This window comes from Convolutriloba macropyga, chromosome 8 (assembly GCF_964194025.1).
Source record: "Convolutriloba macropyga chromosome 8, txConMacr16.3, whole genome shotgun sequence".
Classification (NCBI taxonomy): Eukaryota; Metazoa; Xenacoelomorpha; order Acoela; family Convolutidae; genus Convolutriloba; species Convolutriloba macropyga.
This window is the reverse complement of record NC_134475.1, coordinates 19,902,416-19,930,120: the sequence shown is the minus strand read 5'-3', so window position 1 is coordinate 19,930,120 and position 27,705 is coordinate 19,902,416. Positions and strand designations below refer to the sequence as shown.

The following is a 27,705-nucleotide window of genomic DNA, read 5'->3' as shown; positions in this document are numbered from 1 at the left end:
GGCATAAAGAGCAGTTCTGTGATGTTTTTTGTGTTCATGTCGAAACTAGGAACGTTGAAAAAAAATTCATTAGTTTAACATACAATTTAACCGTTTTCATAAAATCACTTCTTCTTCGGTTTCCTTTGCTTTATATATCTTTTTTGGTTTTTCAACACTGGTATGTACAAACAGCAAAAAACTTTGATATATGTGATTGATATCTGGAATCTGAAAGTGATTGATCTGAAAGCTATCAATTTATGTGATTGATAGCTGAAATCTGAAAGTGAAATCTTGTTTCTAGCAAAAATTGAACAGCAAAATATGCGAAAAACCGAAGCTTGAACAATCTGGAAAAATTCATTTTTTAAAGTTCAGTCAACAAAATTGAGGTTCAAAATAACTTTTGAAGCTTATACTTCCAACTGCAATAAAACAAAAGCGTCAAAAACAAAAACTCGGCTCAACTTTGTCCAAACAAATATGTAGTTTTTTCAATATGGTTTTGTTATCACTATACAAAGAGTTGCGTGTATATGCGTGCAAGTTACTAAATAGAGCATTTTGTGTGTGAATCTCATTTTTATGGAATTGGTACGTTTTGGATGCGAGAGAAAGCAAAGAAAGTTGGCACATATTGTATTAAATGTTTAACCATAAAGCCATACAAAAATTAGACCATACAATGCATTTTTATATTCTTATAACTTCCAAAAGTTATTAAATATTCGTAGTCTTATCTATTTTATTTATCAATTTTAAAAGTTTGTAGACGTAATTAGTACCATTTTGTCGCTAATTTAGCCGGTTTTGAGACACGTGTTATCGATTAGACTCCACTGGTACCTCATTAAGACAAAGGCGAATTGAGTAATTATCGATAACTTGAGTACTTTATCTTGAGGGGGTAAAAAGTTCTCTAAATTTGAAGCCTATTTAAATACATTTAAATAATTGCGCAATACTATATGTCACTGCTCGCAGCGTTTTAACTCGAGTTTTTCGGTAATTAGCAAATATGCCATTCAAAGAGAGGATTAGTTAATTTTGCGAAAGTGATTATGCAATTATCGACTAAGATTTGTTCCGGACAATGCAAAATGAGTCGCAGGATTAGTCATAAGAACGAGGACCATTCAAATTTCAAATTCTAGTTATTGTTCTGTTTTTACTCACGGCGTTCAGACGTACATTTCTTTACTAAACCAGACTTACACGAATAAGTACCAGCAAAGCAAGAGAATTGCTCAAAAATAATTTTCCAGTCCCAATTTCGTATTTTATTTCTACAACTATAAGTAATAATGACTGAGACCGAAGTTATTCACGACGTGGAGGACATGTGTGCAATCTGCCACTCTGAGAAGAAAAAGGACCCCGTAGTGTTGGAATGTGGGCACAGCTACTGTTGCAACTGCTTGATTGACCTCTTGCAGCATGCCGTGTTAAGTGCCCACGCGAGATCACCGGATGGGGACCCAAATTCGCCCGCACTGGATACAGAAGGTATGCAAATGCAACCCCAGTTTTAGACTCCGACTTAAGAAATCACTCAATAACACTTTCAAATTAAATCTGCAATATTTGAACAAAATACAAAAAATCATAGTCTAAAACTTTTGTTACAGTTCATACTCATTTTTCTTGTTATTGTCATGGTTCAAGATATTGTTATTGTTCATGTTCTCTGTTCTTTCGGCTTTTTGTTAGTATGTTAGTTCTTGGATTTCAAATTTCAAAAACTCTGGAACAACTGAAAACGTATTTTTTGATTCCTTAAGGGATTAATTTGTAGAAGAGTTAGAAGAATTTAATTTAATAGGAGCATTTTTCTTTACCGTATTTTTCCATTTTAGTAGATCAAATTGAAATTGAAAATCAAACTTTAAGGCTGAGAAACGAACGGTTCTACAAATCTTTCAATTTCAATAGTCTCAAAAAATTACCTTTTCGAGCTGATTATGCGCAAATTTGTCTCAAAGCAACAATATACGCAAATAATATTTAATTGCTAACCCTAAATATTTGAACCAATTCTGACGGCGGTACATTTTAGATGGCCCTGAAATGTTGAACAGACAGGAAGACAGAGGCCATGGACATGGAAACAACAATTCAGGTGGACATGAGCACGAGCATGGAGGGTGTGTCTGCTCCAGGGTCAAATGTCCCCAATGCAGGAAGCCTATCAGACTGATGGTGCCTAGAACTAGACACGATTATCTCACAAGGAGGTGAGCATTATTTGCTTTCTTATTTCATTTTGTCACAAATGGTACATTTTGACCAGTTTACATGCAGTAGAATTTCTCACTGTTGTCAAGATTGTTAACAAGGAACGTAGAGCTAAATACCTAAACATTTTTAATCAAGCAACTTTAGAGACCGGAAGAAACCGCAGTACTTGTGCCTTCTTAGACCCCTAGCAGTGTATGGGCCCATAAACTAATATCTGGTATTAAAGTTTGATCTCTATTGCAGGTTAGAGAAGGCTTCTAAGAATATCCAACGCGAATTCCGACGTCGAAATGCAGCCAACGCCAACAACAACCGGGCTGCCAGGGCTCGTTCATCCACCTCTACAATCGCAGAGGGTAAAGTGGCACGACTGCTTGTGTGCAGTCTGCTAGTGGCCATATTAGGACTGATCCAAGCTGCCCTTCTGCCTGGATCTCCTTCTGATTCCAGTTCCAACTCCATCTTATGCTACCCAGTCGGAGTACAAAAAATAGTCAATGCTGTCATATTGTCATTCGCCATTTTAGGTGAGAACACAATTGATATATTCTTAGTTTCAAGTATTGTTTTCCTGTTCAGAAGTGTCCTGGAAATCATCTGGAAAATAATTTTGACAATATTGTTTTTAATTGGCAATATCTACAGATATCACTGAATTTTGTACTTAATTGTCTACAGATATAAATGTCTACTGTAGTGCTCCCAGCGCCGTTGCCATCAATTGAAATACTTGTTTTATAATCGTTGTGTCATAGTTGGTTATGACCATAGTTGGTGGTTATAGTAAGTTCAAATTCAAACAAGTTTTTCAAAATTATTTTCACAATTAGAACTTTTATTTTAATTTAATTTTAGTTTTTTTGTTGCCTTTATGACACTTTTCGCGATGGCTTTCTGATTTTTTCCATGATTTGGCTGTACACGCCGTAAATTGACATAATTCACAAATCATATCAATTTTAGGAATCATTTCAGGAATCTCTTTCTCGCAATGTCATCTCTGGATCCGGTTCCGACACCCCCTGAGATTCGCCTACATAATTGTAGCCCTTTTGAGTGCCATTTCAACATGCACTGAAGCCACACGGGCTGCTCGAGGATGCACTCTGCCTTTTATTGCTGCTGGTCTTGTGTCTATCAACCTGTTAAATGCTAGTGCCCTTTTTTACATTTCAACATTGTTGAACTTTGACGTAAACAACAACAACAACAGCCAGACTCGAAATACAACGCCAAATGAGGAAGAACAGAATTTGCAGGCCAACAGGAACCGCCAAACTCAACCGACCTCGTCTCAGCCAGCTACGTCATCGTTTATTGCGCCATCGCCAAACGTCACTTCAGCGGATATTACATCACCTAATCATGATGAACATCAAAATGCGGAACTTGAAGCCGTTGTTACGCAAGGAGCCGAGTAACGTGACTAGATTACGCAATCGAAGCATGATGAAACCAACGTGGCATTACTTTGTTCAATTTTGTGCTAGTGAAAACTAAACATTGAAACTTTTGACAAAACTGATTGAAAAAAAACTTTGTTATTCTTTCTACCAATTTGGTAGCGTATTAAATGGAACGCGTTAGTCTAGAATATGAAAAAGTGCTACAAAAAGCACCTGGTTTGTCGTACGGATGGATATTGTGAAGGGATGGAAAGAATAACGAAGATTTTGAAAAAGTTATGTAGGCAATCTTTATTGAAAACAAACTCGAGGGAATCATTATCATTGCACAACACACTACATCAGCTATTTTCCAAACTTTTATGCTCTGCATATTTTAAGTTTAGTTTTTGAGTATAATTTTATAGCAATGCTCTTTTCTATCAACTAACGTGAAAAAGTTTTGTACAAAAATAGAAGTGAATGTAATTGAAAAATATTTGTTTTCAACTCTCTCAGAAAGTTTCCAAGTTGCTTTCCCAGGGTATGGCTTGGCGAGTTTAATTGTGCTTGTTAACGACTTCCGTTAGTACCGCTGCAGTACTGAACAAATTTTTCGCCGTTGTTAGAGGACAAACTGTTATTTCTTTGATTGGTTCCGAGCGAGCTGTGATCATAACGACCTTCAATAATTGAACTCATATGACACGATGAAAGACCGCTTGAAAGTTCGTCCTCGTAATTTTGATTGAGACCTCCAGAACAGTTATTGTTTTCGACCGGATGCATGTGACAATGTTGGGGTTGTTGTTCCAGAGCGTTCTCCATATCTAGGTCGCCTTCCTCCCGTTTTGCGCACACTGGGTACATGCTAATTGGTTTTCCATCTTGGTCTGTTAGAATTATGTGGTTCATCGCAGGTGCACATGGGATCTCAGCCTTAATACCTGGACTTGATTGTGCGGACACCTGGTGACTCGGAGTTCGTCTGGAGGAGAGACTTCTTGCTGTGCGCCTTCCGGTATGAGGGGTGTTACATGGGGACCCGGTTGCGTTTGATCGGTATTGGGTAAAGGATTCCGAATTGTTGACAACATTGGGAACCATTGGAACGATTGACTGGACGGCGCTTTGATGTTGATGATGGTGGTGGTGGTGATGAATCAGGCTCTTATCCCCACCGTTGAAACTAACAGCGTCGATTTGAGAGCTGGGAGCTGATGGACCGTGTTTTACTACCTGTCCCGGTAAATATATGGGCTGGGGTGCAATTTGGGATGTCATGTGACTTTGGTGTTGAGCAGGATGGTGGTGATGATGATGGGAACCAGAGGTGCTAATCATGGTGCAGGGTTTCAGATCCGAAGGTGCGCAGATGATTTCGGTGAATGCGGGCAGGACTGTTTGTGGAGTGAGGCTCTTATGGAGCATGAGAGGGGAGGTGGGTAAACTTGCAGAGGCCGGTTGTCCTGCGAATCGCGAGGGACAGGAATGGGGACTGTCGATGAACGACGGTAGAGGGGAGGAAAGGGTTGCATTCGAGGTCAACTCTGGTGGTTCCACCTGAAGAAAACATGCAATTCATTGAATTTCATCATTATGTTGGCCATGAATCAGACTAGGGAAAAATGTCCTTTCGACGTGGTTAATCGTGTTATTAAATCTTGCTAACTTCGTTATTATTGTGATTTTAAATTTTGGCGATGGTTTAGGTTATATCCTTTAAGAACTGCAATAGGCTTTAATTACAGTCTTGCAAAGTTTGATGGCGTTGTAGACCTACATACAGAAACGACCGATCACTTATTTGAAGTTTAAAACGTTTAAGTAGACATTGGCTTACATATAGTGGAACATTGCTGCCCAGAGCAACGTGGTGTTGTCGCGGTTGTATCGGGCGACAACCTCCATCCGTTTGCAAGCTACCCCCTCCCACACCCTCTCCTGCCCTTCCACTGGGTTGCTGACTACAAGGAACGGGTGGCAGTACCATATTTGCTCTGCCATGATTGGTAGGAGCTATCTGAACACATGGTGCCTGGGCTGATGAACAGGATGTTGTTGGTCGGTGTTGTAACTGTTGTTTGTTTTGTTCAGCTGATGACGTGTGCAATCCGTGAACGCTTTTTACGTGTTTGCGAAGTGAGCTTGGATCTGTGTACCGTTTCTCGCATCCTTCCACACGACATTTATAGGGTTTCTAAAGGTGAAAAAATCAAACTGCTCCATTAAAAACCGAGAGAGATGCTTTTGAGAAAGCGCTATCAACTCATCTTAGATACTCAAATATAATCTCGGCTAATATTTAATTCAACTTATTATGTTGCGTTTCATAATTAGCAAGAATTAATTTCCTTTTGCAGGTGGAGAGCTATATAGTATAGTACAAATTTAGTCACTAATTTTTCATCTTACATTGAATATCAGACATTTTCCTATTAAAACAATGCTTGTTTTCAATTCGACGACTATGTTTAACATACGACATAATTTTAGCATATAACTTTTTAACCATTTACGAAAGTGTGGCAATATGTATTTGCCTTATTTGTTTACCGACCCAAAACTAAGTGAGTTATAGGTTTACAGTCGAAACTTAACCAGTGTAAAAAAATAATTTAAATCTTGCAAGATTTTCCAAACGAGTCATAAATAATTTTTTGCGGGTAAACTATGGGTAAATTGTAACCTGGTTAGAATGGGTTCTGTTCTGATGTTTAGCCCTGTCTGATGCATTGCTGAATGCCTTGTTGCATCCTGGTATTGCACACTTGTACGGTTTCTCTCCTGTGTGGCTGCGAATGTGTGTCTTCAGGTTCTCCAATCGAGGGTACGACTGCAGAAAACAGTTCCAAATTATAACTTCATGTTACTTGTGGAGTTGCGGAAAAAAGAATTGATACTATGAACATTTCTCATTTCTACAATGACAGATTTATGCAAAGCCAGATTCTAGATAGTCAAATTTTCCTATAGGCAAAGCCAGATTTTGAAAACTTGCAAAGTGAGTGTTTCAATCAAGGTAACTTAAATCTTCTAATGTAGCTGTACCTTTTGACAACCACTACACAACCACTACCCAATTCTCGACAAATGCCAGATTTTTTCAGTTACTTAATCAGAGTCACGTTAAATATAAATTCCAAGACTGTTTGATTCAACTTTGACTCAAAATACTCGGCAAATCAAACAATCAGGAGCCAACTGTTTATCCTGTATTTTATCAGCTTATTTTTAGTCTGTTTGAGCGAACAAACACGACAAAAAAACTAAGCCACCTTTCGTATACTCGGTTTCAAACGTAAGAAAGCTTCGGTGCGCTCAGTTTGTTTGGTATTGTCAATTTCGAACGTAAGGAATAACCAAAATCATCGTTTTTGGACGCGAGAGATTCGGTATGCCCGTTTCAGAAAATTCAGTATGTTCGGTATTTAAACGCAAGAGGTCGTTGTTATGTTCAACTTTAGACGTGAAAAATTTCTGGTTTTTCCATAGAAAAATCTGAATTTACTGTTTATAATGTACTCAAACGTTCTTTTTGCAGGAACCTCAAACTGTAAATTTTTGAATTAAGAAAGGTAACAAACTTGTTGAACGTGGATAAGAATTCTTTTGGTCAAATCACAACAACTGAGTTTACGAGCGAAGTCTGACGTGTAGTTACGTTTGAAACCGAACATTGTTCGGTCTGCTGAAGTAATCTGCTTTTAAAATACAGAATATAAAAATTCTTGGCATTTCTCTCGGCGATAGCAAATCTCTAGCATTTGAAAAACGACCATATCGAATCTATCTTATGTTAAACACTAACAGAAACGACGATACCGATGAAAAAAGGCTCGTTTCTTTTGGCAAGAATAAGACGACTATACCGAGAATTTAATATGTTTAAAAATCGATTTTTTTCAAACAGTGATATGATTCTGTGGTATTATAGGAGGCAACAAATTGTTGTACATGTGAAAAAAGACGCTTCAGTTTTTTTAACTATTAGCACTGATATTTGTCAAATAATTCAACTTTGCAGAGAAAAATTTTCAAATAAAAAAGCTGGTAAAACTCAAAGGGTTACTAAAATATTTATCTTTCAGATTTACTCCTGCTGCCTCTTCTTAAAAACATAGAGTTTTTCTGAGTATTAAAATGCTCCCTTTTACTGAAAACGCGCGCAGAATATTTGAGTCCAGCCTTTCTAGACATTTCTTGTTCACAAACTTCGTAATGGCTTTTATAATTTTCAAAGCCATTAAGGCAGTTTCTCTGTCCTCAATTAAAAACACTGAATTTCGTAGAAAAGTTAAATAAGGAGTGAAAAAACGAATATTTTTTCCCGGATGACTCGTTAATGTCTCGTCATAAGATCTTATTTGCCAAGAAATTCATTAGTCGAATACAGCTCAATGATGTTTTGGCTCGTATTCATTTGGCATATTCAGACAGCAACTCATAGAAGCCTCATCAGACTACAGCATCTTAATTTCTGCCTACTCACTCCAATCACAAAAACTATGCGGTAGCAGGTACACGGATTCAATGTTTTTCCTCAAAACAGCTCAATGTTTTTCCTATTTAACAGCTCAATGATGTTTTGGCTCGTATTCATTTGGCATATTCAGACAGCAACTCATAGAAGCCTCATCAGACTACAGCATCTTAATTTCTGCCTACTCACTCCAATCACAAAAACTATGCGGTAGCAGGTACACGGATTCAATGTTTTTCCTCAAAACAGCTCAATGTTTTTCCTATTTAACAGCTCAATGATGTTTTGGCTCGTATTCATTTGGCATATTCAGACAGCAACTCATAGAAGCCTCATCAGACTACAGCATCTTAATTTCTGCCTACTCACTCCAATCACAAAAACTATGCGGTAGCAGGTACACGGATTCAATGTTTTTCCTCAAAATATTTGCTTTCACCGAAATTTTATTCACCGCATTCGACGCCTTTATTACATCATTAAAACAATTTTTAGCATTGACACCTCAACTTGGGTACTTAGCCTGATATTGTTTTGATAATTTTTGTTTCAGAGATGCTCCAAACCTTTTTGGCTTGTCCAGTGATGAGTCAATCAAATTTTTGCAGAAAAATTAATTATTTTTGTTTGAGAAGTGAAATGATGTGATGATGGTACCTTTCCACATCCTGGCACAGTACACTTGTGTGGTCTCTCTTTGGTGTGTCTCCTCATGTGAACAACCAGCATGTACTGTGCTTTGAATGGCTTCTGCATCCTCTCACACCCCTCCCACTTACACACAAAGTCCTTCGCATCTGTCTACAATCCACACAAAAACAAAACAGTCAACAAAAGTCGCTTAAACTCTAAGTGTATATTGGACAACTGCTTTTTTTGGCGTATCTAGCAGTTAACCCAGGTTGTGGTCCCTGACCGAAAGTTGATATGTCCAGACCGAGATGGACGCTAAACGGGGGTGTCGTGCGTTCAAATTTACATAGTCTGGAAACACGGAAAAACGCACTAATGTCTGGTGAGCGCTCAAAAGTCTGGGCATAGACACTTTCCGTCTGGGAGGGTCTGGACATTGACTTTCGGTCTGGAACCTCAACCTGGGAATGGATTGAAACAAGGCCGAAAATGGACAGAAACCATTAATAACGAGGGTCAAATGCAGCACACTAATGAACTTAATTTTCAGATGTACGTGATAAAGTCCATGAACTGAGCTATCCAATAAGAACAAGTGCAGCCAAATTAACCCATATATAAGTCATGCGCAACTGCAAATTAATATCTCTTCGATAACTGCGTTCATTAGTGTGATGTGATATCTCTCTAAGGAAAGGATGCTTTTTTCTCGAAAATTAATACCTCAGTTAGATATCTTTTTAGACGATTTTGTTTAATGGGAACAGTCTCATTAGTTCAAATTATCGAGAATTCAAAGAATCATTTTGACACATTTTGAAAATAAAAACCACACATACGGGTTTTCTACGTCAGCAAAGTATAAATGTACGAAATTAAAGTCATTCTTTGAAGATGCTGAAGTTCCTTTAAATCGGGAAGCCCTCGAAAACTATTAATTTTGCTCAAGGGCATTTTAGAATAATTTCCCTATGGACAATGTTAATTATATATAAACCGGCAAGTTCTAAAATGCTAATGAAAAATGAATGTACTATAGATTATTGAAGTATAAATGAAAGCAAAAGAACCTGTGGTTGAATATGTTCCTGCATCACGTGACTAACTAAAACCGACTGCTCTCCACAAAAACTCCCACACGATTCCCAAGAGCAGACTTCAGGACTCGGTTCGTACACCACTTCGTCAAGTCCCCCCACTCCCCCGCCACCTCCACCCAGAATTGCTGACTCGCTTCCATCCGTTGCAAACATTAGTGCGCCAGGAGACAACTGTGAAGCCTGAACAAGAATAAACTATACATTATTCAATAATGAACAGTGGACTCTGATAGCCGGACCTTTTTTTTTACAGAGCATGTAACTTCCCACAGTGCATCGTCTCCCGCTAATTCCTTGTAGGAAAACTGGTATAATCAAATTTCCCGGCTTTTCTCCGCCAATATTTCTGGACAACTCCGCCTGGAAAAATGCACAAAAAAGTCTAGTCGGGGTGTGGGTACTAGTGACTATAAATATACGGCCAGCTAATAGTTTGAGGCGAGGTAAAGTCTTTTCACGTGCCCAGCTAAGGTCCTTTCATCGCAAATTAGAAGTGTTCAATTAGCATATACTATAAATTTCACAACCTGTGAGTTTGGTGGCTGTGGTGCTAAGTAGTTTCCATTGACGATATCTGAGTAAACATTCAACACTTGTTGATCAGAAGATAGGTCTGTGCCTGGTGCCATTTGACCCCCTCCCCTACTAGCCAGTTTATTTCTGTTCGCCATCAGGTACCTCTCTTCAAATTCCTCCAGAAATTCCATCTCCGCCTCGTCGAGACAAATATCGCCTTCCTGGAAAACAAGATTTATGGCATTAACCAGGTAGGTCAAGAAACGAATGTGAAAGCTAAAAAATCGGAAATTGAAAAAGACAGTTTAACAAAATCTGACAAAAATGCATACAGCTTTCTAATTGGGATAAAAACTTTTGACCAAAAGCTTTCTGATAGGAAATGCCTGACCAATCTTGGCTGTAATGATGGTACCACCAGAAAGTTTCTGAAAAGGGAGCCAAATGAGAAAGAAAAGGGGCCACAGTTACCAAAAAGGAGTGTAGAACTACTCTTGAGAAAAACAGTGTGAAATCTGGATAATAATATGAAAGTGGCAGCAGGGAACAGGAGGCTGTGGCTTAATGCTGTCCAGCTGCGATTACGCAGAAATCACAAATATTTATGAACTCCAAAAGAATAATTTAATTTCATCAAAAATTGAGACGTAACAAAAACCAAAACAAAGCGTTCGCCCAAGTTTCTGATGAATTTTTGCTAGATTTTCTGGAAGCTGCTCCTTCATATCAAAGAAGAAATTCAGTTTTCTGTTTTTGTTTACGCTTAAATTTCGCACGCTCAATTTATCATCTTTAACATGAGATCAAAGTGAAGTTCTTTGCCTACAAATTTGGGATTGAGACGTCCTTTTGCAACCCAACAAAAAGACTTATAGTTTTCCCAATGTATTTATAAACTGAACTACGGTCTACTGCACCAAAAGTAAATATATCTTCTTTATATTTAACTTCACGTTGACAAAATTTCTCGTTTTATTAAACTGCCGCAAGAAGAGAAGTATATGTTAGGTGACGCTGCTTAAATCTGGCATTAATCGAGAACCGCAAAGCGGTTAGTGATATGAGCCAGACTCTCTGTGTTTAGCAAAATCATGTATCTTGAAATACATTTCAAATCTGGCACTGCATATAGGAAAATCTGGCATTCTAGAATCTGGCATTGCAGAGATCTCCCTAGTGATGAGTGAATTTAAAACTTCTCAAGCATATGAATCAAAAAAGCTTGCAAGATTCTTGCAAGTGAATCGAAAAATTAGCAAGAATCTTGCAAACAACTTGGTACCCGTATGCATTCACTTGCAAGATTGATTCCAAGATGCTTGCAAGTTTTTCATTTCGTCGATCACTAGGGCTGGCATAATGAAATGTGCGAATTCTAAAGCACTGTTAATTTGAGCAATCTAATCGAGGATTGACCGTTTAATTTCTGAATAATTTTAATTAACCACAATTGCACAATTGCGAATAAGTTTTGCTCAGTTTCAGAAACATTTAAGAGAATAAAAAATAGTTAACTTTCTCTTTCTCAAAATCTCAACAGACCTGTTTATAATTTTCCACGTCCTGCTGTTGCATAGTCCTCTCGGGTAGATCCATGAAACTATTCCCACGCATGAATATCTGTTTGCCAGTGGGTAGAATTGGGTTGTTGGAGATCAACCTGGCCGGACTTTGTGAGTGGCTTCTCTGCTCCAATTTTGGCTTGTAACTGATCACGGTGTGGGGGTGGTGGTGATGGTGATGGTTGTTATTGGGGTGACAGTTCTCCATTCCAACGTGCTTAGCGTCTACCCTGTTATGTTAAATTATAAATTTGGCATGGAATGTCTTTTTATAACTTAGGTGAAATGTTATGTGAGTTAATTGAGACTGCATATATAGTTAATGGATAGTTCGTTGGTTAGTGGGGTGAATTGCCGTTGGCATAATATCCGGTATCCGTTATTCCTTCATTAACTAGGCGCCCAGGTAGATATTTTTCATTTATTGATAGAGGTTATTGGTGGAGTCTCGAATGGGCTTTGCTAGAATTACAGTTAAACTTTTCTTAAATGCGTTTTAAATTGCCCTTTCGAAAATGCCCTTCAACCCCTTTTGATTCCACTTCTTGTAGTAACTTTTAGCCAAATAGAATTGCAACCATTTTTTTAAGTGACTAAACAAGTTTTAAGGAGCAATTAAAACGGCACGGAGAGTGTTAGTCCAGTTTAAAGGTTTAAAGAGTTTAAAATTGCAGTGGAATGACTTTGTAACATGCATAGTGATAGTAAACTTACGGTCCGCAATCTGATGAATTTAAACTTGTGGCTGACAGTGCAGAGGTCAAAGGTCGCTTATTAGCTCCTGGTCCTCGACTGCAGGGGGACACAGAGTTGGGGCTCGCGTGGCAACTGTGGGTTATATTGTTGTGATCATTGTTATTGTTGTTTGCATTGATGTTGTTGTTGTTATTTTGACAACCAAGCAAGTTGTTTATATGAGGTTGGAGACATGCGTGCATTTTGTGGAAGTGTTCGTACCCTCCAGTGACTGAAATACATGTTTCAAATCGTTGTATGATAATAAAGCTATCATATATTAAAACAAGAACGCCTAGTTACATCCAAGTCCAACAAAACACATCAACAATATGTTCTGTTCGCAAAAACTCATTAAACAGTTTTTAATCGTATATAAGCGTGTTATACATGGGCTTTACGGGTCATTACGTTGCTTAAAAAAGTTCAGTTCCAAACATAAGAAAATGGTCATCATCATTGATTATACTAAGATCAACACAACAACAACATGTCTTTTAAATTTTTGATACCTGATAGTGTATATACGCAATCTGTTTGGAGACCTCATTGGGTGATTATACAAAACACTGGACCGATTTGCGAAAAGCGAGCGTGCAGCAAACAAAAACACTGAAGACATATTCGTCTCACCATCAAGATGAAAGCAATATTCTTAACTCATTTCACACAATGATACGGGATTATTATACGTTTTTGTTGCATTTTTTCTAATTCACCTTCTGACTGAGAGCCAAAAGAAATATGAAACAAGTTTAAACAATGATGAAAAAGATTATTGAATCGCTGCATGAAAAACAAAAACTATTTCGTCAGATGTATATTGATTACGATTTTGTTGTGAATTTTAACTTACTAACAACAAAAGCCTTGTATTTTGTCGGCATGAGCGAGATTGTTTTTACTTCACATTAAAAAGCTGCAGTATATCACTGCACTTCATAATGTTTATTTCTTGTGAACAAATGAAACCAGTATTTTGTAGATTTAGAGCCGGTAAAGCTGCAGGCTTTCAGATATTTAGTGGACAAAGCTATTGATAAGCTTATGATATATAAGAGTGAAAAAAAATCAAAACATATCTGGTGAAAAATTTGAAGAAACATCAGCCAAACAAATTGCAAAACGTATTTCTTGCAAAAAAAATCCTCCAGCTTAATTTCAACATTAAATTTTTTGCCTTCGCCAGGTCAATAAGGTAGTTTAGCTTGTCATACACATTATCAAGAAAATGACTTTTCTTAATTATGTTTTGTTTGAAAAGAGCAAGGTGTTTAATTCTTTTTTGTATGTAAGAAATAAGAATTTTTTTCAAGGTCAGTAGAGGTAATCCCATTTGGAAGATAGCGCGAAATCTGATAGCAACAATTTTTGGCAAGCGTGAGTAAAAATTTTGTAACTTAAATAATTTTGTATATGATAATATTGTAAGAAAAAATATTAAAAAAATAATAATTTTCATATAGGAACTGATACAGTGCTTAATTATACAAGTTGAATACTTACGTAACTTCGAATTTCAGTTTATCTAATCTGAAGCAGTTTCGGTAATCGACTAATATAAGCTGACTTGTTATAAATTCTCAAAATCTGTCATTTTTTGTAAGGGCCAAAAACAACAAAACAACACATTCTCCCCTGATTTTAGTAAAGATAAACCATTACAAACAAAGAAACACGTTTGCTTCTTTACTTTATAATTTGTGTTTACAGATAAAAATTTTTGGAAAACAAACAATATACAATTATACCCTCCTCCAAATTGAATGCAGTTCGGTCGTGGGATTTTTCCGTTTGCCCCCCCCCCCTCCCATTACGCACACCCCTACCCCCGTTACACAGCACAAGCCATAACATACTAAATAGCTATGTTACAAAATGGCTCATGCGTTTGGGGTGCAAATAATATGAAGCCACTGAGATTTCGGGCACAAACGGAAAAAATCTCAACCGTGACTTCGAAGAGCAGCTTAACAAGGTTGAAAATTGCAGTATGAGCAAACATTGGAAAAATGGGAACTTTTCATTTCCAGTTGTCCACAGAAAGTCATGTTCCTTTCAACTTTTTGTGACTATAACAGTAATTGAATTGTTCGTTTTAGCTATTTCAGTTAATTTGTTATTATATTCACGGTTAGACAAAGTTAAACGCCTGGTATATGTAAGATCTTGCAAGATTTTTGCGATAAACTGCTATCAATTAGGGTTTTTATCCGGAAAGTTTTGTTTGTTTGTATCATTAGTGTAGAGATTTAAAAAAGACGTTCATTACTTGATAATTTTTTTTGACCATTTGCAAAAACTCTGTTAATTCCAGTCTCTAACTTCTCCCGAAAATGTTACTAACCTGGCCCGATTCTAAGCTTGCCCAAAAAAATAAACACCCAATTTTCTGCAAACTGCAATAAATGAACAAACTTAAGCATTAAATAACAAAAACGGAATTGTTGCTCTTTTCGAAGAGAAGTTCAAAGCTGGGCCAGCACTACTTTTAAGTGATTGAAAAATGTTGAAATAGCCGGCGAAAATATTTTGATAGCCATTATAAAAAGTTGAAATTATTCGATTAGATTTGTACTCACATGCGTTAGAACAACTCATTCTCCAGGAATAAAATAGAAACAGAGTTAAGAATAGAAAATATATAAAGAGAAATAGAAAACGATAAATCGGGAAATAAAATTTGAGTCTGAGGAGAGCACTGCAGTTAGCTAATATGCCTATATCAGTGTCATAAACGGTTATATAACTCGGTTATAACGAATATAACAAGACTTAAACTAAATTCGCCTCTGCTTCTTAATCGCATTATGGTTAAGACGCCAACAACTCGCTGGGTTGTCATTAAAACTCCTAATGTCTTTTCTGTTCACTCATTTCTTATTCCCAATCCTTCCTTTCTTCATTTCCTCCTTTTCTTTCCAACTTCTTTTCCAAAACTACTTTCCTCCCAGACAGTACACACGTTACTGTTCATGATGCCGAAGTGCTCCACTAGCCGAACGATCTTTAGTTTGTCAATAAATGACATCAAAATGCTGCAATTAAGTGTGATAAGTACGAGTTAAGAAATTAAATTGATCATTTTAGCATTCAATTGTGTAGTTCAGCTGGAAAAATATGTAGAAGTTCATATATCTGAAAGAGCTCAAAACATTGAAAGAATTTGCGAGAATATCATGTTCTTGATTATTACACCATTCTTGAGATTTTTGTCATGAAAGTGCATTCCATTGTTTTGGGGTTTATTTTCGCGACAAGAAAACTAAAAGTCGATCGATTGATTTATTAGCGTAAAATGTTCAAAATCTAACAAAAATGGCAAAGTTAGTGCAATTCGAAGATGATCTAACTAATTGTTTTGTAATAGTCGAAGAGTACAAGCTGATGAGAGAGGGTGAAATCACGGTACGATTGATGCATTTCTACCATACTAATTGCAAAAATTTATTTTGTTTTAACTAACCTAGACCTAGAGAACTGACCTACAGAAAAAAAACATCAAGATACAAACATCGAGATTTTTTAAAGTCCGAAAAATTTATTGTAGAAAAATGTATTGGTCCTGGAGATTAGAAGCTGAATAAATTGTCTTCAAAATGATCTTTCACATAGATCTTTTTACATTTTTTGAAATGCACAACTATTACAGAATTCGAAATAGTTCAAATTTGGAATCTCAAAGAACACTTTTTACTTAATTTAAAGAATTGCTTTTTGACATTTTTAAGATTTCAAAGAAAGATTTGGAAAAGAAACTGCTGTGTATGGTAGCTGGCTTGCGGTATGATCAACTGAAGTAAAAGTAAACATATATTTTTTCACGATACAGTTATGGCTCAGCATATAAATCACCCTTCTACTTCGGTTAATTTTGCCATTCGGCATATGGTAGTCTGGGTGTTGTGAGTGATAGAAGTTCGGCGTCTCAAATCCTGGAAAACAAGCTTTGTTTCCCTTTTATCCATAATTCTCCCATTTGAGTACGGGCAATGTTTTGAGTTGAAATTCGAAGAAGGCCTTCCGCTCAACTGGGTCCTTTAAATCTCCCTTTCTTTCCCTCTCTAAGTCTTTCTCTCGTTCTATCTTCTTCTTGCATAGAAGCCAGGCCATAGAGATATTATTGCACACACAGGACACTGGAGTCGCCAAATACTGTTATGGTTGCCAATTTTTGTCACTGGTTTGCGGTATAAGCGGCGCTGTAGGTGAAATCCATACCAAATACCCACAACTTTTCTATCCTTCCCTTCGTCTAGCATAACTCTTCGGTAGAAGATAAATTCCGTTCTATCAAAAGCTAAACTTCTTAGAACACGTTTAGTTTTCTTAAAAGGTCTGTCACGAATGAAAATTGATGTCACGAGCCGATTTTCCTATTACGCCATGATTACAACAATTTCAACTAGAACCCAAAAAGACCAGGATATTTAAATGTTCCGTGATATTTGGTTACTGGCCCAATAAAAACAATGTTGTATTTGTGCCTCATTTTCATACAAAAAGTATACATTTTGTACATTAAATCTTCTCAAAATTTGGAATGAATTTGGAATCAAACTTCTGTTGTTTTTGACTGATTCTATTCTGACGTTCAGGTCTATTAACTTCTCCCAATCTGTTTACAGTCTTTATAGGCTCACTAAAAACTCAGACAGAAAAATACTGTTAAAGAGAGCTACACTCAGTTTGATTATTGAAAATTTCTAACTTCTATAATTCTAATTTTAATTTCTTTAAATCTAATTAATTATAATTCTACTTTCTAAAATATCAGTTTTTAGAATACGATCCAAGTTTTTTATAGTCCTAATCTTTTTCGCTCTTTGCGTGTATCTTTCACTTTTGAGTGGCAAACAGGTTTTCGACTTTCAAAACACTTCGAAATATTGCACTGAATACAGTTTTGACCATGTGGTCGTATATTTTCTCTAACTTTAAAGTGAACTTCTTTTCAAACTTTTCTTCGAGGTTTTCCAAAACCCTTTCCTCTCAATATTCTCCCTGCATGGCGGGGTTCATAAGAGTGAGCAAACTGTATGGCGTAATTTGCCATAATCTCAGCCGGGCTTAAAGCCCAAAATTAGGGAAAAGTTGAGGGAATTAAAGTGCAGATTTAACGGACACTGAAAATTATCGTGCGTTATTTGTCAACTTTATCGCTAACAGCTTGAAACGAGTATTGCCAAATACTTTGTAGAAGTTTTAACTAGTCATAAAAGTTGCCCTAACCCTGCAATCGCTACAGACTTAAAATTGCCAAATTCAATTTTGATCCATTTCAAAATCTTAAAACCGTTTGCTGAGGAGAAATAGCTTTCTTATCAAGTTAACAGACAGCGGGTAACTTACTCTCCAAAGGGAATTTCGGGAAACTTCAAAAAGGGTGCTGTGAAATTTGCCCAACTTTAGCCCAAACTAGGCAGGCAAGAGTGAGTTTGAATGACAGATGGGATATTTGTCACTCCGTGGATCATAATTAGATCACGACTAGCTAAGCCCACTGGCTAATAATATCTTTTCAGGTGAAATCGCATTAGTTATTACAACTGCTTTCATTTCCAATATCAAAGCAGGATATATAGGTTATTCTGTGGTTTCACATACGCACAACACACACTCAAACACTCATTCTCAATCTGCTCAATTCTCATTTTTGAACTAAATGATTATGGAGCGTACCTGGATCAAAAATATTTGTTAATTCTTGTTGCAGTTAATTAATTGCTTTCATTTTATGTAGAAAAGAAACATAAATATTTTTTGGAGAAAAATTGCCTCAAAACGAACCTTTTTTTTTTAAAAAAAAAATTAATCGTCTTTTCTCGATGCTTGCCGATTTTTTTAAGCTAAGCTGTTAATATTTTATTGGGCATATTACGTCATCATACATGCGAGAAATTTAGAAATTGTTTATAAAAAACGGAATACATTATTTTTTGTTTAACCGAAAATGAGAAAAATCAATTAATTGAGAAATTTTCACTGCTTCAAAGCGATAATACGTAAACTAGTCAGGCTCATTAAAATGCTCATTTAACTCTAGAGTTTCTTTCAATGCATTCTTGAACTGTTTTTTAGTACGGGTCGTTTTATAGCAAGCCTTCCAAAAATTTGTTTGCTTTTTATTTTTTATGCTTTGCCATATTCAGATGATCAATTAAAACATGTTTCTTTCTGTGCTACCAGCAATATATCTATGTTAGCGAGAAATACTCAACTTCTTTCAGTTCCAAACTATTTTATAAGATTTTTTTCAATTCTATAATTTGCTAGTATTTGAACTACTCCACATTCAGGCTAAAAATAAAGATGTAGCTCTTGTTTTTGTCGACGGGAAAAAGGACAGCAAAATATTTCGGAAAGAAGCAGGGGGATTGGTTATACGTGCTTACCAATAGTGTTCCAACCCACAAAAAAAATTCCATAAACTAAACTTGTTTATCACAGAGGCTCGCAAAAATTTTTTGCATGGCTATGCTTCTATTTCTTCAAGGAGCGGATAAAAAAGAGCAGAATGATTGTCAAATCTTAACAAAAACATACATAGAACATAGCGAAAAAAAAACATTCATACCGTGGCACCTAATTATGGCCATTGATATTTTTTAGCGGCTTTTAGGTCGAAAAAATGACGCTTATTTGAAAAATCTGAAGAAGGTTTTAAAAATGCCTCTGAAAGCGATTTATTTAAAAAAAAATAATTTTGAACCCTTTCAAAATTATTTTTTCAAAATTATTTTGAAAAAATAATTTTGAAAAATATTTTTAAAGAAATAACAGGGAAATGTTTTATAACTAACAGTCTGTCGGAGAAGTTTCCTTAGTAAAATTAAACTGCCTTCCGAGCAAATGTCAAATCTATTTAAAAAGATGTTATGAAACTTATTTTTTTAATGTTAATTCGAACATATATATATATATATATATATATATATATATATATATATATATATATATATATATACATTCATATATATATATATATATATATATATATATATATATCAATACATATATATATATATATATATATATATATATATATATATGTATATATATTTATATAAATGTTTTTATATATATATATATATATATATATATATATATACATATATATATATATATATATATATATATGTGAATGTATATATATATATATATATATATATATATATATATATATATATAGAAATATATATATGTTCGAATTAACATAAAAAAGTAAGTTTCATAACATCCTGTTAAAGTTCAAAAATCACAAATAGAGTAAACATTTTATCTCTTCTCTACAGAATCAAGATGAAAAGGGTTATTAGTGCTTTAAACATCAAAATGACTTCTGAGTTTCTGAAGTAGTTAACGACTCGGATTGTAAACGTTTTTCAGATAAATTACTAATTTTTGAAAAATTAAGCCACTAAATATTAATTGTAAAATTTTTCAGAACCTGAAAAACATTAATCGCGTTTTAAGCGTTATTTGACGATTAATGATGTTTAAAGAATGTATGGCAGCTTCCATTTTAAGAGAATTTTTTGAGGATGCCTTTGAAATCTCAAATTTTTAAACTAAAATTATGTCCTTTTTTGCATTGATTTTTTTGCAGCTATGTTATTATGGTATCTCTTCTCTGTTGAACCTTACTTCAGCGAAGTCATCATTTTATCTGAAAAAAGTTTTATTGGTATTCATTTTTAATTTGTTTTGTTTGAACTACTCATCCGTTTTTTTCAAAGCCAAGGAGACAATTTTCAGCTCTGCCTTTTCTCTGCATTAGATATGAAAACTTGTAACATAAATAAACTGGATAATTCTAAAATTTCCTTATACATATTCCTTAAAAACAGAGTAGTTCATCAAGAAAACGAAAGACCAGAAAACTTCTCCTAGAGGAATTGTGCGGTTGATAATTCTAAATTCTTAAACAACATCTTCTAGTCTCACTCAAAGCTTGTTTTCCTCCCAAATTGGCTCAAACTTTTTCAGAGCGTTATCAGCGAATCCGTAGTTGAACACTTTGGAAAAATCAACAAAATAGTGAATTGGTCTTTGAAATGAATCTTAACTATATTGTAAGGCTCGAACTGAATGTAAAACATCATCTGTTGACAATTTACACTTTTAAATTCCAAATTGGGCATCTTTGCTTTTTTTTCTTTTCTTATGTATTAAATATTATGTCTCCAAAAGAAGAGTTTCAAAAAAACTTGAAGACAGATATTGAATAATGATTGAATAAGGTTTCATTCCAATTTTTTTGCAAAAATCTCCGGAGACGGGACCACAAAATGCAAATTTAAGTTATGCCGGCAAAGATTTATTAAATGTCAATACCAAGTAGGAGCTGAAAACAACTGCCTATTGAAAACTTAGCAGCTCTGATAGCCCAAGCGTTGAAAACCCTGGAAGAGCTTTGTTAATTTCTGAAACTAAACTTCTATTTTACTTCAATGTCACAAAAAAACTGACCAATCATTTGTACTCACGTGTACAAGCCTAACGTTTGAAAACGCCTGTTCAAGCAGTCCGTTTGAACAGGCAGATTTGATTATTTTTTAAATTACAATCAAAATCCTGACTTTTACTGGCGACGATATTCTCATTTGTGCACTTCTTTTAGCATCGATCAAATAATTTTGTTGTTGTGGCTTAAACGATTATTGTTGCTCGCTTAGGTTCTTGAAAAGTTTGAGAAGGTTGAAAAGTCTAAGTTATTTGAAATCAAAAATTCTATTTATTTCATTAAGCAGACTTTTGTCTAGATTTCCGTTTCTTGATTTTTTCCACGGAAACAGGTTTTCACTGGTGCATTCTTCTATAAAGTGGCACTGAAAACATCGAAATTGTACGTATTAAATCCTCCTTTGCATTGCTAAATTGTAATCCAACCTTCAATTAATAAATGTAAACAAATGTTTGATAGATCTAATTGCTTTCTCTTTCTCGTTATAAAATTGGGTGAGCAATACCTGGATTTTATTGGAAAAACTGATATAAAAGAAAAAAAGAACTATTTGTTTCTCTGAGACAAAGTTAAACCCGAATTAGTTAGACCCGACTTCCTTCTGTCTTGTCGAATGGTTTTAGATCGTAATCACGGAACAAAATTATGTCGTCTGTAAATGAAAATGTGATGGATGTCTCAGATGTTAAGTTGTCAGTTAAAAGAGATAAGAACATTCTCATTCAAATAATAAGACGCCTGGACAACCAAGACTCTTTGTGGCCCGAAGCTCGTATTATTTCAACCTCTAAGGACTCGAGAAAACTCCTCCTTGTAAATAAAAATTATGTTTGTACTCTGAAAATTTTCTGGGACATCTCTGTTTTCTCTTAACCATATTACAGTTAACAGGTGTCGTTCACAGGTTAAAAGAAAATCCAAAAAATGAATATGTTATTCGCACTTTATGCTTCCACGAGACATATGTTAATTGTAAATTTTACCAACTTTTCTGTCCATCGTTTCTCGTGAAAACTCGATTCTTGTACTCATTACAATCAGGGTCATGGTCTATTTGATCATCGTCACTTTGGAGCAAACTGATAGATTGTTCTTCGGCGCGTGTAAGTTGCGACAAACTAATCAGTTTTCCAAGAATTTTTGGTAGCGTTTTTCGCATCTTTTACAAAAGATCTCTTTCGGCTAGAACTGATCAAGAAAAAAGACACCATGGCTCCAATAAAATTCATAGCCCCCCACTAAATTTAGAGTGCTGTAATATTAATTTAAGCTGAACTTCAATAGATCTCACTCAACAATAAGTATTTTTCGGAAATTAAATGATTCAACTTGATAAATTCGAAGAGTTGTCAAATTAATGTTAGTATTTCTACAGAAACCACGAATCTTTGCAATCAATTTAAAAGCCTAAGCTATAATTCAAATAACACTTGCTTTTCACACATTATTCGAAGCAAATGTAACAACTTTCTTGTCAAAATGTCTCCATAATTTTTGGTTATGTCATGTAATTCTATCAAATATCATGTTTTTCTCAAAACTGAACGAAAAGCACCCAATAAGCTATCAAGTTTTTACCAATTAACTCACTTTATGCTCAGTCTCTCCTTTTTTGGGTGATAGTTTCAATTTTCCCATATTTTCCCATGAAGAAAGTAGACGTATCTATAAATTTCATTTAGAAACGTGCTCATTTGAATGCTCATTTGAATGCAAATATGGTCTGAACAAATATGCGAGGTTGGGATTGTTTTTGAAAAGTTGTCGCTAAGTTCTTGCTGTACAAAGTATATTAGATATAGCTGATGAACCCAGAAGGGGCTGCTGAATTTTCAGCTGAAGTAATTAATATTATTATTTTCAAAAATGGCATCGCGAAAAACACTGGAAATTAAATTGTGACAACTGAAATGCTGAGAGTGAGTCTCTTGCGCCCACTGGAAGAAACGAAGTATTTTGTATTTGGAACAACAAAACCACCAGATTTTCATGAATTATAAAAACATTGATACAACTGGAGAAATTTCTTTTTTAAATTTATATGTAATTTATGAAAATTTATTAATTTTTAAAAGTAATCTGTTCATCATGTCTCGGAGAATGTTGTCAAACATTCAAGAGCTCTAAATTGCGCGGCAAACAGTAGTAGCCTTTAGCATAGACTTTGTGCGAGATTTATTTAAAAGTATCATTAGTTGGGCTGTTAGATTTTCATCATTTTTGTAAAGCTTTTTTTATTTATATTCTATATCAATAGGACGATTTATTTTTTCTCGAAGAACTGATAAAATTTTTGTTCACTACCTTATGGCATGACCACATTAAACTGATTCCGCTTTTATTTGAAATGGAGCACATTTGAACGCATTTTGATGAGAGAAATGATGTGCATGTTGTATTTAAAAAGGATCAAAAACCAGAGTTATCGCCGCAGATGTTACCACTTACTTCCATCATTTGAAACAAATCTCATGAGTCTCTTTGAAGTATTCGAAAATTTAAAAGTATTTTTGCTTTTGATTTCTTACTTTGAAACATATTTAGAAAATGCAAAATCGATGAGAATTTACAAGTTTACTGCGCTGCATACCTAACTTATATTATTCGCTCAGTGACACTTTTCTGTATAAAAGCTGAAGGATCGGATTTTTTACCTTGATAAAATCATTATGTTTAAACGGTTATATGACAAAATACCCAATGCCATTCTACCCAATGCCAAAATACCCAATGCCATTATACCCAATATGCCAATATACCCAATGCCAAAATACCCAATGCCAATATACCCAATCGTAATAATAACAATAATCACTTTGATGCTAACTTTGATAAAGAATGCTCATTTTAAGTTCAAAGGCGAATTGGTATGGCCTAATTGTGCTTTAAAAAAATGACGTCAACTTTTAGAACGCTTGCACAGAAAAACTTAAAAGAAAATAAACAATTTTGACAATTGAAATGCCGCTTTTATGTTAAACCACCTTTTAGGTCAAACCACCTTTTAGATCAAACCGCCTTTTAGGTCAAATCGCCTTTTAGGTTAAATTTGTTTAAACTTAACACATAAAAGATAACACAAAATATCACTGTAAACATCAAAGCGGATTTGGCGCAGCGGTTAATGCATGCAACAAATCACGGCGGAGGTTCGAATTCCGGCGATTAAACAATTTTCACGAAAAATTAAAAGTTGACTTAATGAAGAGATTGGAAACTAAAAATCTGCGAAGAAGTCGGGAAAACCTGCCGATAACATCTATGGGCGATGTTGGGAGTGGATAGTGAGTGAAATGTAGAAAAGTACCCCACACAGAAATTCTACTGTCAAATTATCAGCTCTCTAGCTCTTCTAGTTTTTGAGTAAAGTTTTCCAAAAATCAGTATTCTCTCGTTGTCAGTTGTTCCCGTGTCGTAAAGGCAGAATTCTTTAAACTTGGCAGGCACTTCGAAATGTCTGTCTGTAATTGGCGGCTCCTGTAAGTTCTCGGATGCTTTTTGGCGGTTTAGTGTCCGATTTATAGCAGATCTGGTTGGCAAAGACAGCTTCGTTGCAATATCGGACCCGATTGGTAACAAACTGCTGGCAATTATCATATTATTTACTGGGTTCTGTTCCGTTCTCGCTGTCTCCTTCATTATAATAATCATCATAATAATCTGTTTCGCTGGTACATGTCCCAGAACAATTTCGTGGTCGTGCTCGTTTTTCTTGGATAGTAATTGTTTTCCAGTGGTAATGGCCGTAACTTTACATTTATAAGAGCTCCATTTTGAGCAATTCCAATGCGTCGTAGTTTTTGTTTCTAACTTCTTTTGAAACTCATGTACATCAAGGATTAAAGTTAATCGGTTCTGCTGGGACGTAACCCAAGTTATTTCGCTCATGTTTAGCGTCTATATTTGGCCGAGTTTAATGACTAGAATAACTCGTCAAGTTTCTTTGAACAATTCAGTTTCTGTGATACTTTTGCGTCTTGTTTACTTAAATTGCGTCTAATTAGTTAATTTGAACTTAATGGTAGACTGGTACTCTAAATGAGGGATTATACCTTAATTTCAAGATTATAACTATTAAATTAAAAAGAGGGTAGTTTGGCATTGGGTATAATTTAATTGGTTATAATGGCATTGGGTAATTTGGCATTGGGTATTTTGGAATTGGGTTTTATGGCAATGGGTATTATGGTATTGGGTATATTGTCCTGACACCGTTTAAATTTTCAATAAATGAGCTACTTTGGTTTTAAACTTTACGCAACGAAAAAAGGAATAGAAACAGACAACATGATTAATACTCTTCAATAGACAACGACTTAATTGCAACATTCTTTTCTCTTATGAGCATGAAAACTTTACGCTCTCAGATGCATGTGTATTTCACAACAAGGTAGCATTCTATCTAACATCAGTAGCAATGTAGTAGTAGCTGAGGAGTTTCCGAGAATTTTCTTTATGGGCAGAAACGAAACGTAACTGATGGAATATTGTTTAACAAGTGACTTCTATCAGAGAAGGATAGTTTTTTGTTTTTATATTTCTGTTTGGAAAAAAATTAGATGGAAAACAATTGAATAATTTAATTTTTGGGTTTTTTAATCAATTGAGAACTAAAAACTGCTTTCTTTTGTTTAATTTATGCACAAAAATTTATATCACCCCATTGCATCAAATTCGACCTGCTTTTTTCAATTTTTATAAACATTGGGGCAACATGGGCGCAAATGGTTACAAACCATTGAGCATTTTTTTTACGAAAAGAAGGTCAGCGCATGCAGCCCAAAAAGATAAACAAATTGCTCAAACGTTTGCAAATAAAAGCAAAACTAACTAGATTTTATCAGATTTGAATTCAGATGGCGGTAGATGCAAACCCTGGACACCATAAAGGTTAAACTAATCTTCAAGAGGTCCCAGAAAAAGTACCTAAACCTGCAATATTGATGAAACATATCAAAAACAATTTATTTTCCAAATAATTTTCTTCTAAGATTAGTTCGAATTGAAAAAATTTTAAACTATTAACTAGACAACAAGTTTTTTTCAACAATTGTTACTCGAATCCGTAAGGGGAAGCCAAAGTTTCACGCACTGCTCCATAAATAGAACCGTTATTTTAAAGGTTTCCAATGAAGTTGTGACATATAGTTGACAAGTTAAAATATTTCCAATAAATTCGAACAGTTTTTTTTGTATATCATTTCCCACGCTGTTCTTCCATTATTGAAAGCAAGATGAATTAGGAACAAGGTTTGAATAACGAATAATACATTTTTTTGTGAAATTCAACCCAAAATATACTTTTTCCCATGGTTCCTTTTGAAATTTTATAACATTTTCTCAATATTTAATTGATTCCTTGCTAAAAGTAAACTAGTTTGATCTTCTTTTCAAATATATGAACTTTTGAATTTCTAGTTTTTGAAGATTCTCTTTGTTTATTTGAATTTTTTTAGTCGTGGTTTACATTTAGTTAAAGGTAGAACGCCATTTATAAGATGGCCCGAGGTTTTTTTACAAGTTTTTATTGTAAATCAAAGGAGACAATAACGCTAGAAAAGATTTTCGATTCTCAAATGGGCGCAAGGCGCAAAAGAAATGAGTAATTAATCATTCAGAAATTTGAGAGTCTAGATATGTTTTACTAATACAAGAAAATACCCAAAATTGCAAGATGTCTCTGCTTTGAGTCAACTAAGTCAAATTTTAGGTACTAACCTTTTTTCGGTGAAAAAATTTACACTACAGCGTCAACGTTTCTTCCACAGTCTAATTTTATTAAGATAAAAACCTTAACTAAGTAAAGAGTCAAGTTTTGAGGCTCTAACAAATAATCTTCTACTGCGTCATTTTCAGGTTCTAACGTTTTTTTCTAATCAAAAAATTTTCTATTGAATCAAGTTTTCCGGTTCAAACATTTTTTTAGTCAAATGTTTTAATAACAAAATTTATTGATTTTTATATCTTTCAACATTTTTTGCGTCGGCGACAAGGCGTTTATTTCTCCAGCGAAAAATGTTATTTACATTTCTGTACAATTTCAAGCTATGCATTGCATTTTATCTTCTTTATAACCTTGCATTATTTTCCGTGTAAATTTGAAAAGCAACCATTTGAGGAAAGAACAAAAGAAAAAGTTTGATATAGAAATTTGAGAAAGAAAAAAATTTCTAAGCTGCTACAATATACAAACCAAAAGCAAGTCCTTCAGTTAAAGAGGATTTCAAAATTTGTAGATGGACGATGGGGAATTGGTAACAAGAAAGACGGGAAAAAATGTCATATGAGAAAGAGACGAAAACGATAAAAACAACTTTGTCAATGCAAACGTCTCCTCAACTGATGACTGGTTGATTTTAAAACGTGTATCCTACAATTGTTTCAACATTTTGTGAATGGTCAAAAACCTTATCAACATACATGAGGTGATAGAAATAAGAAACAATCTACAGCCTTCCAAAAAGATTATTGTGAAGATAAAAAAGTTTCCTAAGAAGTTTTTCGATTTGGCCCTAAAAATTTATTGATTGAATTTTTTCTTTTGCTTTCTGTAAAATGTTTTCGAACAGAAGTTTTACCAAAGAAACAAATCTACACTTAATTG

General features: G+C 34.8%; 2 protein-coding genes across 3 annotated transcripts; one reads left to right on the top strand and one right to left on the bottom strand.

Annotated features, from left to right (window-relative positions):
• The first annotated feature begins 517 nt into the window (after positions 1-517).
• Positions 518-4,115, top strand: LOC142344562 (uncharacterized). 2 transcript variants are annotated; one of them, XM_075396326.1, is made up of 4 exons: positions 518-1,488; positions 2,039-2,216; positions 2,464-2,747; positions 3,196-4,115. In XM_075396326.1, the coding sequence occupies exons 1-4, from the start codon at positions 1,287-1,289 to the stop codon at positions 3,639-3,641; spliced, it is 1,110 nt and encodes a 369-aa protein (XP_075252441.1). In that variant the 5' UTR covers positions 518-1,286; the 3' UTR covers positions 3,642-4,115. The 2 variants fall into 2 exon arrangements, with proteins under 2 accessions (XP_075252441.1, XP_075252440.1); XM_075396325.1 differs by having other exon boundaries at positions 3,184-4,115.
• Positions 3,903-15,476, bottom strand: LOC142344561 (uncharacterized). The gene is made up of 9 exons (XM_075396323.1): positions 15,217-15,476; positions 12,614-12,866; positions 11,880-12,129; positions 10,349-10,558; positions 9,792-10,001; positions 8,746-8,889; positions 6,295-6,441; positions 5,449-5,805; positions 3,903-5,168 (listed from the first exon to the last, which is right to left on the bottom strand). Exons 1-9 carry the CDS (start codon positions 15,233-15,235, stop codon positions 4,179-4,181), a joined length of 2,580 nt encoding a protein of 859 aa, XP_075252438.1. The 5' UTR covers positions 15,236-15,476; the 3' UTR covers positions 3,903-4,178.
• Between the last annotated feature and the right edge of the window lie 12,229 nt (positions 15,477-27,705).

Coding starts and splice junctions, on each gene's coding strand:
- LOC142344562 (XM_075396325.1), top strand. CDS start 1,287: ATGACTGAGACCGAAGTTATTCACGACGTGGAGGACATGTGTGCAATC. Junction 1,489..2,038: donor GCCCGCACTGGATACAGAAG/GTATGCAAATGC, acceptor GGTACATTTTAG/ATGGCCCTGAAATGTTGAAC. Junction 2,217..2,463: donor CACGATTATCTCACAAGGAG/GTGAGCATTATT, acceptor TCTCTATTGCAG/GTTAGAGAAGGCTTCTAAGA.
- LOC142344561 (XM_075396323.1), bottom strand. Junction 10,002..10,348: donor CACAGCCACCAAACTCACAG/GTTGTGAAATTT, acceptor ATTCTTGTTCAG/GCTTCACAGTTGTCTCCTGG. Junction 6,442..8,745: donor CTGTGCCAGGATGTGGAAAG/GTACCATCATCA, acceptor TGTTTTCTGCAG/TCGTACCCTCGATTGGAGAA.